Raw genomic sequence first — 15,202 nt, 5'->3', positions numbered from 1 at the left:
TTTATAGCCCACTTTTGACTTTATATTTTGCAGTGGCAATGCATTCCCCACCGTATATCACTTTAACAGCTCTACAAAGGGCTTTTAGATGTCATCTGTGTTTCCGGAGCTTTATAAAGATAGCAGCCTGATATTCCCAGCAGACAGCATAATGTATTACCGCTGCAGCCTTAGCAATGGACCCGATGTCATTACCACTACTCAAAACAATGGACCGCAACGGAAATGTCTATATCGCACTGGATATGCATATCCAACCTCGCTCTGCAGCTCTAAGCATGGCGACATTTTGCATTCATGGCTTTTATTCTCAAGGAGACTCGCTGATGAGATGGCTGCGACACCAGGTCACATCGACACGCCCTCTGCAACTGATTAATATTCATGTTTCATGTTGTTTTATCTCTCCAGTAATCATTTTCTTTCCATCCCTCCCTCCTGTCTCTCCACTCTGCATGTTTCTCTCTCAGGGCAATGTGACCTTTTCTTGTGCTGAGCTGGTTTCCGTCGCCGTGACGTTCACCGGCCCCCAGAGCTTCCTGCAGCTGCCGGGGGCGACGGCGTCCTCGTCAGGGGGCGTGTCTTTGGGTTTCCAGTTCAGGACGTGGAACAAGGCGGGGCTGCTGCTCACCTTTGACCTCCCTCAGCAGGGAGGTGTGGTCTGGTTGTACCTGAGTGAGGCCAGACTCCGGCTGCAGATCCATAAAGAGGGCAGAGCGCTGCTGGAGCTCACTGCAGGTCCGTCTGACAGCCGGAAATGTTAATTTCTAACCTCTTACATCTTGTTGCCTGAAATCTATGAAACTTTACAACTTTTATCCTGTAGTTTCTTATGTAACTACTATCCTCTCATCCCTCAGTCATTTGTGTTTCATGCATTCGAAAATCTTTGACTGTGCTCCTTTTTTCCTAAACTTTAGGGTAGTTTTTTAAAATCAGACATTGATTAAAAATATATGTCATTCTGTTTTAATTTCACAAATTTTTACAATAATATCCTGCTCGGCCTGAAAATTTTATCGCACAAATTATGGATATTTTGTCACTTTTTGCACTTTTAGCAAGTTTTTTTCACACAAGGAAATTACACAATATATGAAAGTGAATAACTTTACTAACAAGAAAAGCACTCAGAGAGCACCGTAATCCGCCAAGGCTGCTCAGTTGTGGTATGATTTCCAGTGGATGAAATTTTGAAAAAAAATAAATAAATCATGGTCCGCAGCAGTGGATTTGGAGTAGGATGGCAATCATGTGATTGTCAACAGGCAGCTGACGTAGTGTTCACTTGTTGTCATAGTTACAGTGACCTTGTGCCGCTATCTCGGAGTGATACAGCAATCTTTAACAAATCTGTGGATCCAGACTGTTCAGCCACATCACTGCCATCTAATCACTTGGTCTTTGTGTCACTTCTGAACTTCCCTGAAAATTTCATCCAGATCCTTTTGTCCATTTTTGAGTAATGTTGCGAACAGAGAGACAGACAGACAGACAAACCAACGACCATCATCACATAACTCCGCCTTTCCTTGGCAGAATAATAACTAACTTAAATAACAACTTTGTGACCAAGAGTTTCATATTTTGTTATTAAATATGTTGTTTGAAACCCCATAGCTCTGCTCTACTTGGATCAGGCTGTCTACCAATACTTCTGTTTTTGTGGCACAGCTTATATCTGCTCAATCAGGTGTTAAGCAAAAATAATTAGGTTTTTCTTTCATTTCTGGAACCTAATATTTCATGTTCAAAATATTCAAATGTTTTGTTTTGGGTTATTGTGACATGAATCCACATAAGGTTAAAAAAATCCCTAGTTGACTTGTGCATGATCTAATTTTTTGTTAACGTGTTCCCAAAAATTTAACTTTTAATGACAGCTTTAGGTTTTTTTCATATTTTAAATCAGAGACTATGTGATGTATATTATTTCAGATTGTGTATTAATGGTAAATGGTTGTATTGTATTTATGACAGGCTGAGGATCAAACCGGCAACCTTCCAGTTATAAGACGGCCACTCTACCCACCGAGGCACGCCGCCCCTATGCATTGTTGATGTGATGAGAAATAACAGTGAAAATTTCAGGCCTTTGGCTTTTATAGCTCAAGAGATATCCTCATTCAAACACAGCCTCAAAAATGAATGTGTGTAAAAAACATGCTGAAAGTGCATCAATGGGCATGTTTTTTTTTTTTAATTATCTCGGTGGATATTTCACACATCAATCTAAAATTTCAGAGATATCATCTTACATATCCATATTTCATGATAAATGATGATGACTTGAAGGAGAATAATCCTTTTATTTCTATCTAATCTTTTCGCAGGCTCTGCTCTGAACGATGGTCAGTGGCATTCAGTGGATGTTACCTCCAGACGCAGCCGTCTGATGATCTCTGTGGATAAAGATGAAGGTGGCGTTGCTCATGCAAACCCGCCGTTTCCTGTCACCGTGGGAGGTCAGCTCTTCTTTGGTGGTAAGAGGGAATCATGGAATGTCTTCACTGACAAAACTGGACAAGGTGCTGTTTGCTGGGTTGTTAGAATATAGCAAAATGAAATGCAGGAAACCTTGAAATCCTCATTCAGACATCAGCGTTGCTGAAAATGATTTTGATTTCATATTAATCTTAATGGAAGTGAATAAAAGAAGCATTCAGTAAAAGATTTAGTCAGCATTCAGGAGTGCTTTTGCCACAAGTAATTAAAGTTGCTCTCATTCATTAAATTACTCAAACAGGGGTGTCAAACTCATTTTAGTTCAGGGGCCACATTCAGCCCAATTTGATCTGAAGTGGGCCACACCAGTAAAATCACAGCATAAGAACTTCTCAATAACAATAACTCCAAAGTTTGTGCAAAAAAATACATTTTGAGAATGTTCACATTTATTGAATTATCTTTTTACAAAACATCATGAATAACCTGAAACTTCTTAAGAAAAATAGGTTCATTTACAACTTAGAGATCACAGAGTGTCTACAAAGGCACAAAACATTTAGTCATAAGTGTCTGAAAATGAACAATACAGTTTTTTACTTAATGATCAAAATGAAAATGTCAGAAAAAAAGACAAAAAAACAACAAAAACAGGACAAAATATTACCAACATGAGACATGAAATGACAAAAAATGAGACAAACGACACAAAACAAAACAAAAAAGAGACAAAAATGGACAAATGACACAAACCAGACAAAAAATGACAAAAGCGAGAAAAAAAACAACAAAAAGTAGACAAACAACACAAGTGAGACAAAAAACACAAAACGGCAGAAAACGATACACAAAACAACAAATAAAACATAGCGCAAAATGACAAAAATAAGTCAAAAACAAATGAAAGAAAAAGGAAACAGAAAACGACTAAAATAAGAAACAAAACAACAAAAACAAGACAAAATATTACAAAAACAAAAGACAAAATGTCAAAAGAACAATGAGCAATAGTATTTCACTTTCTGATCAAAACAACTTGTCATGATCTAGAATTTATTTTGAATTTATAGTTTGACAAATGTACAATTTCCAGGTATTGTCTTCTCTGTAATTTTTACACTTTGCAACATCAGGCTGGTTGGACCCTTTAACAGGCCGCACGTTTGACACCCTGCACTAAAAATTCATCTTTGTGTTTCAAAATGACATTTTTTGCATGTTTTTGGTAAAAAATAATACCCTTTTGCCTTGAAATTGCTCAGATATACCTCGAGCACACCAGCTCGCCTACAGCTCTGCTCGAACACTGTAAAGTTACTTTATTGTACACAGTTGCAAGTTTTGACTAATTACTGACATTGAAGTGCCAAAGATCAAATGGTTAAACTGCTGACCACATGAGACATTAGTGCTGCATGAGAATTCAGCTGCATAGTCTTAAGGGTCTAAATACAACTACATTCCCACATTCACCATACCAGGAGTGGGGCTCGAACCCACGTGGGCATTTGCCCATTGGAACTTAAGTCCAACGCCTTAACCACTCGGCCATCCTGATCACATTTCTGCTTTGTTTTCAGTTCATAAAACAGTGATAACCACAAAAAGTCTATTTTAATATATCCACTTGCTGATAAAGAACACAGAAATTGTTTTTCACATGTAGAGAAACATCACATTGATTTGATATAAGTTCTAACTAACTACTGACATTAAAGTGCCAAAGATCAAATAGTTAAACTGCTCCAATCTGACCGCATGAGGCATTACTGCTGCACGAGGATTCAGTTAAATTTTAGTTGCATAGTCGTACCGTGTGTCGAGTCATGACTGTTTACCTCGTCAGGTCAAGATATTAAGGCGGCATCATCATTTCACTCTGTATCCAATCAAAAGCTAAAATGTTGAACTTCATGTGAAGAACATGAAATGACAGTCAGCAAAGGAAACCATATCAAGGTTTTGCTGTTTGGATCTTATTTTAAACATTTGATTATTGTGGTTTTAGTCCATTTGTTCTATTCCCATGACAGCAATTCTGACAATTTGCTCATTGAACAGGTCTTGGAGTTTAAAGGTCACTGTCCGTCCATCCATACTCTATACACCGCTTTATCATCACTAGGGTCTCAGGGGTGCTGGAGCCCATCTCAGCCGACTTGGGCGAAGGCAGGGACACCCTGGACAGGTCGCCAGTCTGTGGATATTGGAGTAATTGAGGCATCAATGTTTGAACTATAAACGAATTCTGAGGACAAATTCGGATGCAGAAAGCTGCGACAGGACTGGTTGGTTGGGTTTGTTACATGTGACATCCAGGAAGTCTGAATTCAGTCATCGGTGCAGTTTTAAGGAAGAAATGCTCAAACTACTCAATTCACTCCTGATGTGTCTTCTACTAATTTAAAAACAGCAGAAACAGAAAATAAATGATTTTCCACCGGATTGGGGTCTTTGAAGTGTTTAACTACATTTAGCAGCAACTAAGAGAGAGATGAACTCCTGCCACCTTGGTTTCATAGGTGTTTTTCTATAACGCTAGATGTTCATGACTAAATTCAACAAATTATTAGGAATTTATCTCTCAAACTGAGCTTCATCAGGACAGACTGGGTGTGGTCTGATTGCATTTGAATGTCAGTGGCCTGAGAACAAAAGCAAACAAACCCATGACTGTTATCAGGTTTGAGTTTAAAAGCTGCTTTTTGTTGATTGGTGTATGAAAAACCAGATCGTCATCCAACTCAAAACTCCAACAAGAGCGCAGATCAAACACAAATGTAGAAATCTGTCATGTAAAATCAAAAACGGAAAAATGTTTTCAGGTATAGCCTTATTGTCCAATAACAGGACATTTTATTACCCCTTTAAATTTCCTATTTTCTCACATTAGTCATTATTTACCCAAAGCATGATTTAATTCACCTCATTTCTCAGTTGGATTTACCTTTATTTAACAACACTTCCACTTTTTGTCCTGTCTGTCACACTCAATGCAATTTAAAAAAAAAAAACATCTTTTCCATTAAAAAGCTACCCCCTCTTATGTTAAAACTTTCCCTCAGTCCTGTCTGAAATGTTGATAGTGACAACAAAATATTTCTCTTTCCAGTACGGGTTAAATGAACATGTTTTTCCCTGAAAGACTCATATTAATATTTATAAGCTGTTGATATTGCACAGTACAATCGTCAACTCTCACCTTCAACTTGTGGCTGTTTTATAATGAATGTTTTAAGTCTGCTGTATCTTCATCTGTCTGCTCTTCTCTTCTCCCTCTTTTCTTTTCTCTCCAGTCTTTTTCTTCCTCTCGTCTCACTTCGTTTCATTTTTTTGCTCCCTCACTGCTGAAAAACTCCCATCTCTCTCGGTTTCTCTCTCATTCAGCGTTATTGCAGTCTGGGCATGTTCTTCTAACTGCTGTGGGCTTTTTATCATCCTGCACATGCACGCATTTACACACACGCACTTTCACTATCTCCCCTTTCACAATAAAACGGACTACAGCAGTGAGAAATTAGCTGGATTTATTTGGCATATATTTGCATGATTTCACCCACTTACGAAGGCATGAGACTCCACAAATCACAGCTCGACTGTCGCACATTTATCACAGTTTTGCTTCATATTACTCACCAAAAGTGTGCACAGTTCATGTTAACTCTTTTGTCAATTTACTGAACTCGCAGTGAATTTCAACAATTTCCAATTTTGTGGTATTGATATTCTAACTAAAATGGCTATATTTGCTTCTCCGTGAATCCTGTCTGTGTTTTTGCTGCAATCACTGCCTCATATGACTCCCGTCTCTATTTTTCTGTTTCCTAACTGCTCATTCTTTCTTTGTCGTCAAGGTTGTCCTGCCGAAGACCACAGCCAGGACTGTGAAAACCCCTTCGACGTCTTCCAGGGCTGCATGCGTCTCCTTGCTGTGGACAGCCAGCCGGTGGATCTCATCATGGTGCAGCAAAGACTGCTGGGAAATTACAGCCAACTGCAGATCGACATGTGCGGCATCATCGACAGGTCAGGAACCGTCGAAGCCCATCTCAGTGGGCAATCGTAGTTTTACCTTCCCTGTCTGACTGTGTCGCTCAGATAAGCATTCGCGCTTCATTTCATCCAGATAATGTACCAGGTGTGTTCGCCGATCACGTGGTGCTTCAGTGTTTGGAGCGCCGATCCCTTGCGGGAGTCTGGAAGTGTTCAGCGTGTAACGTTTGGCACAGATTTAACATATTGTTTTTCTGGTAAAATGATTTCTTTCCTCCAGAGGGAGTGCAGTGTTTTGCAAAAGCCTCAGAGATACGTTTGCTCTCTTCTGCAGGTGTGTCAGGATGTGAAAATAATGGAGCTGTAATGAATACAAACACTACAGTATGCAGAAGAGAAATGATCAATGTGGCAGAGCAACAGTTAACCTTTTTGTCTAATTCAATGGTCAAGATACAAGAGAATAAATTAAGATGTTTCAAACAAACACTTGGAATATACAGTAGTGCATATGTCTAAACACAAAAACATTCCCCATACCAGGAATGGGGATTGAACCCACGTGGACATTTGCCTATTAGAACTTAAGTCCAACGCCTTAACCACTCGGCCATCCTGATCACATTGCTGCTCTGTTTTCAGTTAAAAAGAAAACAATGATGTCCACAGAAAGTCTCCAATATGTCCACATGCGCATGAAGAACACAGAAATACATTTTTTTCGCATGTAAGGAAACATCACATTGATTTGATAGAAGTTCTAACTAACTACTGACATTAAAGTGCCAAAGATCAAATGGTTAAGCTGCTCCAATCTGACATTAGTGCTGCACAGAGATTCAGTTCAGTTTTATTTACATATTCTTAGGTGTTTGAATACAACTGCATTCCCACATTCACCATACCAGGAGTGGGGTTCAAACCCACGTGGACATTTGTCCATTGGAACTTAAGTCCAACGCCTTAACCACTCGGCCATCCTGGTCACATTGCTGCTTTGTTTCCAGTTCATAAAACAGTGATATCCACAGAAAGTCTCTAATATGTCCACATGTGCATGAAGAACACAGAAATACATTTTTTTTCACATACACAGAAATAATTATTTTTCACATGTAGGGAAACATCACATTGATTTGATAGAAGTTCTACCTAGGCTGCACAGTGAAGTAGTGGTTAGCACTTTCGCCTTGCAGCAAGAAGGGATCTTTCTGCATGAAGTTTGCATGTTCTCCCTGTGCATGCGTGGGTTTTCTCCGGGTAATATCACATTGATTTGATAGAAGTTCTAACTAATTACTGACATTAAAGTGCCAAAGATCAAATGGTTAAACTGCTCCAATTTGACCACATGAGGCATAAGTGCTGCATGAGGATTCAGTTAAATTTTAGTTGTATAGTTGTGCTGCGTCGAGTCTAGGGATGTGCGCGACTAGTCGTTTAATCGTTTAACCGCCTACTCATTCATTAAACGTTTAGTATTTTACTAGTCGGTTAAACGCTAGTGCCCCCCCGGTCCCGACCAGGTGCTGCCATGCAGCTCTACGCCCGGGCGTGCGCCGCACACTCATCCTGTCTGGGCTACCTGGTTGATCCTGCCAGTAGCATATGCTTGTCTCTTTTTTCAACCCCCGCTATCCCCCTCATCATTAGCGATGTTTTAACCACTCCAGCTACACCCACCACGTCCCTTCCTGCCACCCCAAAGCAAAGCATCGGCTCCAGTATGTGCTGCTCGTGGACTGCCATGGCGCACCAACCCGCTGCCGTTACACACAGATGCAGCGGCACTTTCTGTCTCAGTGGACGACTGAACATCTTCATCAGAGGGTGAATATTCCTCTTCAGAACATGAGTAAGCCATTACTTGACAAAGTACTTTGTCAGCGTTGACCAGACCTCTCGGTATGGTGAATTTTCTCACTCTAAAATGTGCCGTCTTGCGCTCTGATATGCTCCGACGGCGAGTCTTGTCTCCTCGGTTTTCAAACTCTGTAAACTCCAAAACTTTGAATGAAAACACGCCCACAACTGATGCTCAGATTGAAGTTCCAGATGTCCGCCATCTCCTGGTGTACAGTACATGAGGCACATGAGGCAGTATATTTGAAGCTATGGCTTGTTATGTTCAGCAATGTTGCTTGTCGCAATATTGCGACTTTGGCGCTTAAAGGGTTAAATTGCAAGTTTTCCGAACTGACTAGTCAACAATAAAATTAGCGACTAGTCGGTTCAGAAATTAGTCGAAATTCCCATCCCTAGTCGAGTCATGGCTGTTTACCTAGTCAGGTCAAGATATTAAGGCAGCATTATCATTTCACTCTGTAGCCAATCAGAAGCCAAAACGCTGAACTTCATGTGAAGAACATGAAATGACAGTCAGCAAAGGAAAACCTTATCAAGGTTTTGCTGTTTGGATCTTATTTTAAACATTTGATTATTGTGGTTTTAGTCCATTTGTTCTATTCCCGTGACAGCAATTCTGACAATTTGCTCATTGAACAGGTCTTGGTGTTTAAAGGTCACTGTCCATCCATCCATACTCTATACACCGCTTTATCCTCACTCGGGTCACGGGGGGGGGGGGGGTGGGGGGGGGGGGGGGGGGGGCTGAAGCCTATCTCAGCCGACTTGGGCGAAGGCAGGGGACACCCTGGACAGGTCGCCAGTCCATCGCAGGGCCTAAAGGTCACTGTGAACTCACAAAACACATTTCTGACATTTCAACTCAGTTATTCAGTTGCTAATAATGACTGAATTTCATCAAATGTCCTCAGAGTTCCAGTAAACAAGGCAACAGGACATCTAGGTTCTTGCAGAAGACTAAAAAAAAAAACAATTGTGTATCTTTTTAAAGTGAAACCACAGGGATTACCATGACCTGCATGACTGAGGATCTACACAGACGTTACGATGAAATGACGAAGTGGTGACATTTTAAATCCAAAAGGTCAGACATGGATGTCATCTGTCCTGAAAGACAATCATTCAAGAAAAATGCAAACAGCATGTTGATTTGAAAAGGTGCGATTAGCCTCAACCAGTCACTCACATGAAGGTCAGGGTTAAATCTGCTAAATATCAAACCACACAAGGGCAACATGCCACAATATATGAGTCCCATTGAGCTTAAAGGCTGTGTGCTGCACATGCAAATTCATCATCTGCAGCTACAGATCATTCAATGAGTCTACCAGGAGTGGAGTTTGAACCCACGTGGACATTTGCCCATTGGATCTTAAGTCCAGCACCTTAATATACTGCACAGTCAATTTTCGCCTGAAATTTCTACTGAAGATGTACGGAAAGTAAATTGAATGCTGTTCTTGAATTGTTTGGAGTACATGCATGGTTGGGGTCTCCTTTGAAAGCTGACAACCTGAATTTTCACCCAATGCAGTCAGAATTACTCTAGATGCTACTGGCACAGAGTATTTTATGTTGGAACACACTGAATTAGGAATTTTTTCCCCCTAATAAAACACCTGAAAATAAGTGTGGCAGCACTGTGACAGCTTGAAAACACAAAAAGGCAACAGCCTGGGGTCTTACATAGTTCAGGTCAAAATTTCAGAGCAATACTACAAGAAATGAGTGTTTTACACATGTATTTGTACTGCTATGGCCCGGCCCTGTCAATTTTGGACACCTTCTGTACATCCTCTGCACACCCTGGGCAAAAATGGTATATGTTCGTTTTTCACCCGTTTTCAAATTATTTTCACTCCAAAAACTCATAAAGAACTCAAAAAAGGCACTTCAGAGTAGCTCCAGTGTGTATCAGACAGAGAGACTGGGAGGGAGAGACAGAAAGGCTCCAGCTGCAGCCGGAGTCGAGGTGTGAAATGTCACACAACCCCGCTGGCAGAGGCTCTATTTATATCCTGCCATTCAGCAGGCTCATTGGCTATCAGCCCTGTCAGTCAAACGTTTCCTCCGACGTGATTTGCTCAGAATTTACTGACGAAATGAGGTAGGTCCAGATCGGTCAGTCTCGGCTAAGGTTGGCCGTTTAGGGCTCGGAGGCAGGCCAGAGTCACTTGATTGGTTGAAACGCGGTGTGAACATAAAGGAAAGACTTCAGTCGCCATTTTGAGTGCAAGACCGCATGGATCTCTGTACGCTGAATAAAAATATGGAGGTAAAAATATGGGGGCGGGGGTTGGGGAATGCGGCGGCGCGGAGACGGCCCGAATATTTGGATCCGTTCGTCTGGTCTCCCGGGTCCAGATTTTGCCCTCATTTACTTTTTAGTAAAACTGAAGAATTCCCAAACACCGGTCTTCAGCATCTTGTCTTCTGTTTATGCAACGAAGTGAAGCGTGACGTCTGAGTCGGCAGCCACCCGGCCATTCGGGTGGTGTTTACAAACACGAACAGAGGAGCCGAAATGAGCTGAAGAACACGGCGGGATGAGCCGAAATGGGCCGAAGGCGCAGGGAAGAGACGAGCTCCAAATATTTTTGTCTGGGGGGAGGAGGGGTGATCACATCGACATATGTGTATATGTTACAGACATATGTGTATATGTTATAGACATATGTGTATATGTTTATGTGATCACACGAGGAGATGAGCCGATGTGGGCCGAAGGCGGAGGGAAGACAGTAACACTGCATATTCTTTCCGCCCGGTGACGTCCGACGGCGGGGCGAGGCGGGGGTGAATATTCGGATACCAAAATTAATATCCGGATAGTGCCGTAGCGAACGAATATTCGGATATTCGGGATATTCGGGTCCAGCCCTACCAAAGGTGAGTTGTGCCCTTTATGTGCCCTTTAAATTTTTGTTGTTTGTTGGAGAAATGTGTTTATATTACCCGCTGTGGTAATCACATCTGAAAGTGGTTTATACCAGCGGATTCATGAGAATCTAAGCTTTCCATCGGTGTATAATCTTTCTATCATCGAGTTGGCAGTGTCATTCTATTTCGAAAAATACTTATGCAGATATCAAAATGGCCCGCCCGCGGGCCGCTGAACCATAACGGGTTAACCACTCGGCCATCCTGATGTTTTGTGAGGGGTTGTCTGCTACATTTTATGATATATGTGGTAGTTAAGACTAAATGCAATTAATGGGATTTGTACTCACAGGAAAATGAAAACCAGCCATCCTTAGTCATTTTTTTTTGTTTTTTTTGTCCATCTGCAAAAAACTAAGCATGTAAACCTCAGAATTATCTACTTTTATGTGTTTCAACTTATCCATTTGGCTCAACAAAGATCAGTCGGTTAATAATCTGATGACACAAAGCTACGCGTTACAATACAAGTACCTTAAGTTTATAAAAACTTTACTGATGCTGTCAGAAGGCCGAGCATGACATTTAGGAAGGTGCTAGAAGAAGACACTGGTCTGGAAGACAAAAAACTTTTGACTGCAGTCCTGGACAGAGGGAGCTGGATGAAAAACCTTATTCATGTCACCGATTCCATTAGATACAATTGACTGACTGAAGTTGACATATCCAATGCCAGATCTTCTTATAGGAAATTACATCTAGTGTTAAGCAGCTAAAGCTAATGTGATGTCAGTTACACTAATACAGCTTATCAATCAGTGGCTCCGGCAGCTGAAAGTTTTTATAGATTTCATGTCAAGAATAGGATTTAAACCTGCAGCAGCGTTTGTCCATTTCAACTGCATCCTCTTGGCACACCCTCTTACATCAGCTGCTCAGTTTTAATCTACAAGGCATTCAAGGCATAATTTTATCAGTGTTGGGCAGTAACGTCACTACAAATAGCGTCGTTAGTAGTTTAACTACATTTTTCGGTAACGACGTGATAGCGTCATTGTTTACAAAATCAAAAAAAGTTTCAACAGCTTACCTGATCTTTTGGTCATGTAGCGCGGTAGCGAACGCAAAAAGCTACATTAAAAATGATGAATGTTGAACTGCTTGAAGCGGAGCTTTCTGCTCTGCTGCAGTCTCATCTCACACTTTTAAGGATCAGACAGTGACATCCTCTCCAAACGCCGACATGTCTGTGTCGACCAATAGAAGTGGAGGAACCGTTGATGTCGTCATTTAAGAATCCCTTCCTGCGACTCACTGGATCCACACACACACACAGACGCTCGCTTCAGTTTGCTGAAGCAACCGAAGGAGTCACAGTCACCGTGGCCCTACCTAAATAGTTATATGAGTTTTTGTAAAAAAAAACTGAGAAAAGTTGTTTTCAGATGCCTCGTGTGCCAGCCCAAGGCGAAGTTTCTGTCAACTTCAAAGACGTCAAATACAAATCTGAGAACCCATATACAGGTGACTACCGAATATGCACAACCAGCAGCAATTAGCTAACCACCACATGTCAACCACAGTATAAGATGCACACACAAACCAGCTACTTTTCAACATCTAAAATTCATGTGGCAGTAAATTAATTAAATTAAGCGTAAGGTTGTGGTGGCAGTGTGTGAATGTGTATAAATTGGGGGATTAAATAAATAAACTGATACATATAGGAGGAAAGAGGTATGGGAGAAAACGAGGTAACAGTAAAACCAAAATCTGTCTTCTTCAGTATTACTGTTAACACTAATGAGCAAATGGCTGAAAAAAAATAACAGAAAGGGAAACAAAAGTGATGGCATAAATGATTAAATATCTTAATCTTACACTCAAGACCAAAATTGAGTTAAGTAGTAGTGGATACAGCACTTTGGGAAAGCATTGAATGATTTTACATAGATATTAGACTTAAGAAATAAAACTTGATTTAATACCCAACGTGAATACCCAAATTATGTATAATATTGTCTTACTATAATATTGCTTACTTTATATGGAAATGATATCAGATGTAACCTATTATACCCTCCAATGTAAGTGGTGTGTTAATATAAGCTACTGCAACTTAATTATCAGATACATTATGTCTGCAATACAAACTAAAAAGAAAATCAAAACAATGATTTCTAATGTAAAAAGGTTGATTCATTTTAAATATAGCTCCACATATTCCTCAGTGTATCAACTTACTAACTTTGGAGCACTGAGAACAAAAATGATGGTTTAATAATGAACAAGTCAGCATTTTCTTGTCTCCGTTTGATTGACTTCATTAGTCCCTGAAATTTTTTGGTAAGAAAAAAAAGTAACTTGAATGTATTAAGCTACTTTGGCCATATTGCTGTAGCTTAGCTTGCTACATTTCTGTGGGTCATAGCTTCAGTGTAGTAAAGCTTGATTTAACACGGAGTAGCTGGTAGCTTAGCTCATTACAGTTTCCAAGTAGCTTGCCCAACACTGAATTTTATTATGCTTTGAATGCCTCAAGGCATAATTTTATTATGCCTTGAATGCAAAATCAAACCTCTCAGACTGATGCAATCAAGCTAAGCAAAAAAAAATTAAAAAAATTAGACACATCACTGATAAGCAGCACATATTCCTTTTGTCTTGAAATATTAAAAAGTCATTTTTGTTTTTCTTATTAAATTTTCTTGAAAAAGTAGAGCTCATGATGAGACTGAATTATAAAACCACAATGATCAGAGTTCAGATTTTAACAGCAGGTGAGAGAATCGGTCGTTTTCTATTAGCTTTTTGACCTTGATGGATTCAATGTAGAGACGCCAGTGCAGCTGAGAGAGCCGGAGTCATGCTCTGTCAGTCAGAAGTGAGACACGTTTTTTAATTCTTTTCTGGCCTTTTGATTGTTTTGTCATGTAACTTTATATGAGACTCAACTTTTGTGGAAGTGAAATGTAATTTTTCTTTTCTTTGATTTTTGTGGCAGAGTAATTTATTTGTGAGGTGAAGCGTTGTGGTGTGTTGGATCCGGGAAAGTAACAAACAAAGACACACAAGGAAATAAGGAGCACACTAACAGTATTTCCATTAAGGAATGGAGAATTATTGTTCAGTGGGGATCTGAGGTGTGAAATAACCACTCACGACCCTGTTTGTTTCTTTGTCCCTGATATCTGGCAAATCAACATTTCCAGAAAGTTTTTTCTCTCATCTTTCTCACGTAAAATGTTATTCTTACTTGTGTGTTTGCGTCTGCTTTGATCAGGCTGTTATGCTGTCATTTACGATGATATCAGTAGTATTCCTGTCATTGTGAACTCAACAGCTACAGCACAAACCTTTAATTATATGTTTGTTAGGTTTCTTTCTCTGTCAATGAATAAATGTTTATTCTGGTTCCCTGCTGTAGTATGTTCAACAAATACGACGAAGGTTGCTTTGGCATCTGCTGCACATCTTTATCTGTTTTGTGGTGCCTAAGAATTCCAGTGCTAGCCATAGTATCCTTAATTTTAATGCTAATACACAAGTGCACACAAAAAACAAATATACATTGTTGAAGTGTTTCTTACAATATAGTACAAATCTTGAACTCTCAAGCAAAAATAGAAACTGAAAGACTACCGATAAGGCTAGCACCTCGGTAAGGTTATACTCAGGGACTGTGGTGCTCAGTAGAAGTGAGATTATCACCAAAATGATTAAAGTAAATCCTGAAAGAGACAAAGTTACAGAGATTTTGGGCTGAAAACAAAAAAAAATGTCCACCAGATGCTACAGAAAAAAAAAGGATCGGCATCCAAATTGAAGTTTCAAATGAATAATCGGGATTTTTAAATCACAAATTTTGCAATCCAGGATCAGTTCCACCAGCATGAGGCCACTTCAATAGGTTGTATTTGAAAGACAGAAAACTGCACACAAACAAACAAAGCAATATAATCTTCTTCTCTTTTTGATTTCTTTTCAAAAGTGAAACCCTGCATCTGATCCACTACCA

General features: G+C 40.0%; 4 protein-coding genes and 2 non-coding genes across 9 annotated transcripts in view; 1 reads left to right on the top strand and 5 right to left on the bottom strand.

Annotated features, from left to right (window-relative positions):
- LOC127535343 (tripartite motif-containing protein 16-like) overlaps positions 1 to 15,202 on the bottom strand; it is a 599,330-nt gene that overhangs the window by 403,365 nt on the left and 180,763 nt on the right. The gene's annotated exons all lie outside the window — the stretch shown is intronic.
- The window catches only part of LOC127535341 (tripartite motif-containing protein 16-like), a 149,836-nt gene that overhangs the window by 22,324 nt on the left and 112,310 nt on the right, over positions 1 to 15,202 (bottom strand). The window lies entirely within an intron of this gene.
- Positions 1 to 15,202, bottom strand: part of LOC127535340 (tripartite motif-containing protein 16-like) — a 520,629-nt gene that overhangs the window by 403,353 nt on the left and 102,074 nt on the right. The window lies entirely within an intron of this gene.
- Positions 1 to 15,202, top strand: part of LOC110966083 (contactin-associated protein-like 4) — a 215,945-nt gene that overhangs the window by 116,405 nt on the left and 84,338 nt on the right. The window contains exons 8-10 of the mRNA XM_051952984.1: positions 471 to 738; positions 2,334 to 2,483; positions 6,300 to 6,471. Of these exons, the coding sequence (XP_051808944.1) occupies positions 471 to 738; positions 2,334 to 2,483; positions 6,300 to 6,471 (590 nt within the window). The remainder of the gene's footprint in view (positions 1 to 470; positions 739 to 2,333; positions 2,484 to 6,299; positions 6,472 to 15,202) is intronic.
- On the bottom strand, positions 3,921 to 4,003 carry trnal-uaa (transfer RNA leucine (anticodon UAA)). Its single transcript has one exon. It is a non-coding gene; the product is annotated as a tRNA-Leu (tRNA).
- On the bottom strand, positions 7,341 to 7,423 carry trnal-uaa (transfer RNA leucine (anticodon UAA)). Its single transcript has one exon. It is a non-coding gene; the product is annotated as a tRNA-Leu (tRNA).

This window comes from Acanthochromis polyacanthus, chromosome 9 (assembly GCF_021347895.1).
Source record: "Acanthochromis polyacanthus isolate Apoly-LR-REF ecotype Palm Island chromosome 9, KAUST_Apoly_ChrSc, whole genome shotgun sequence".
Taxonomy (NCBI): Eukaryota; Metazoa; Chordata; class Actinopteri; family Pomacentridae; genus Acanthochromis; species Acanthochromis polyacanthus.
This window is presented reverse-complemented; position numbering and strand designations above follow the sequence as displayed.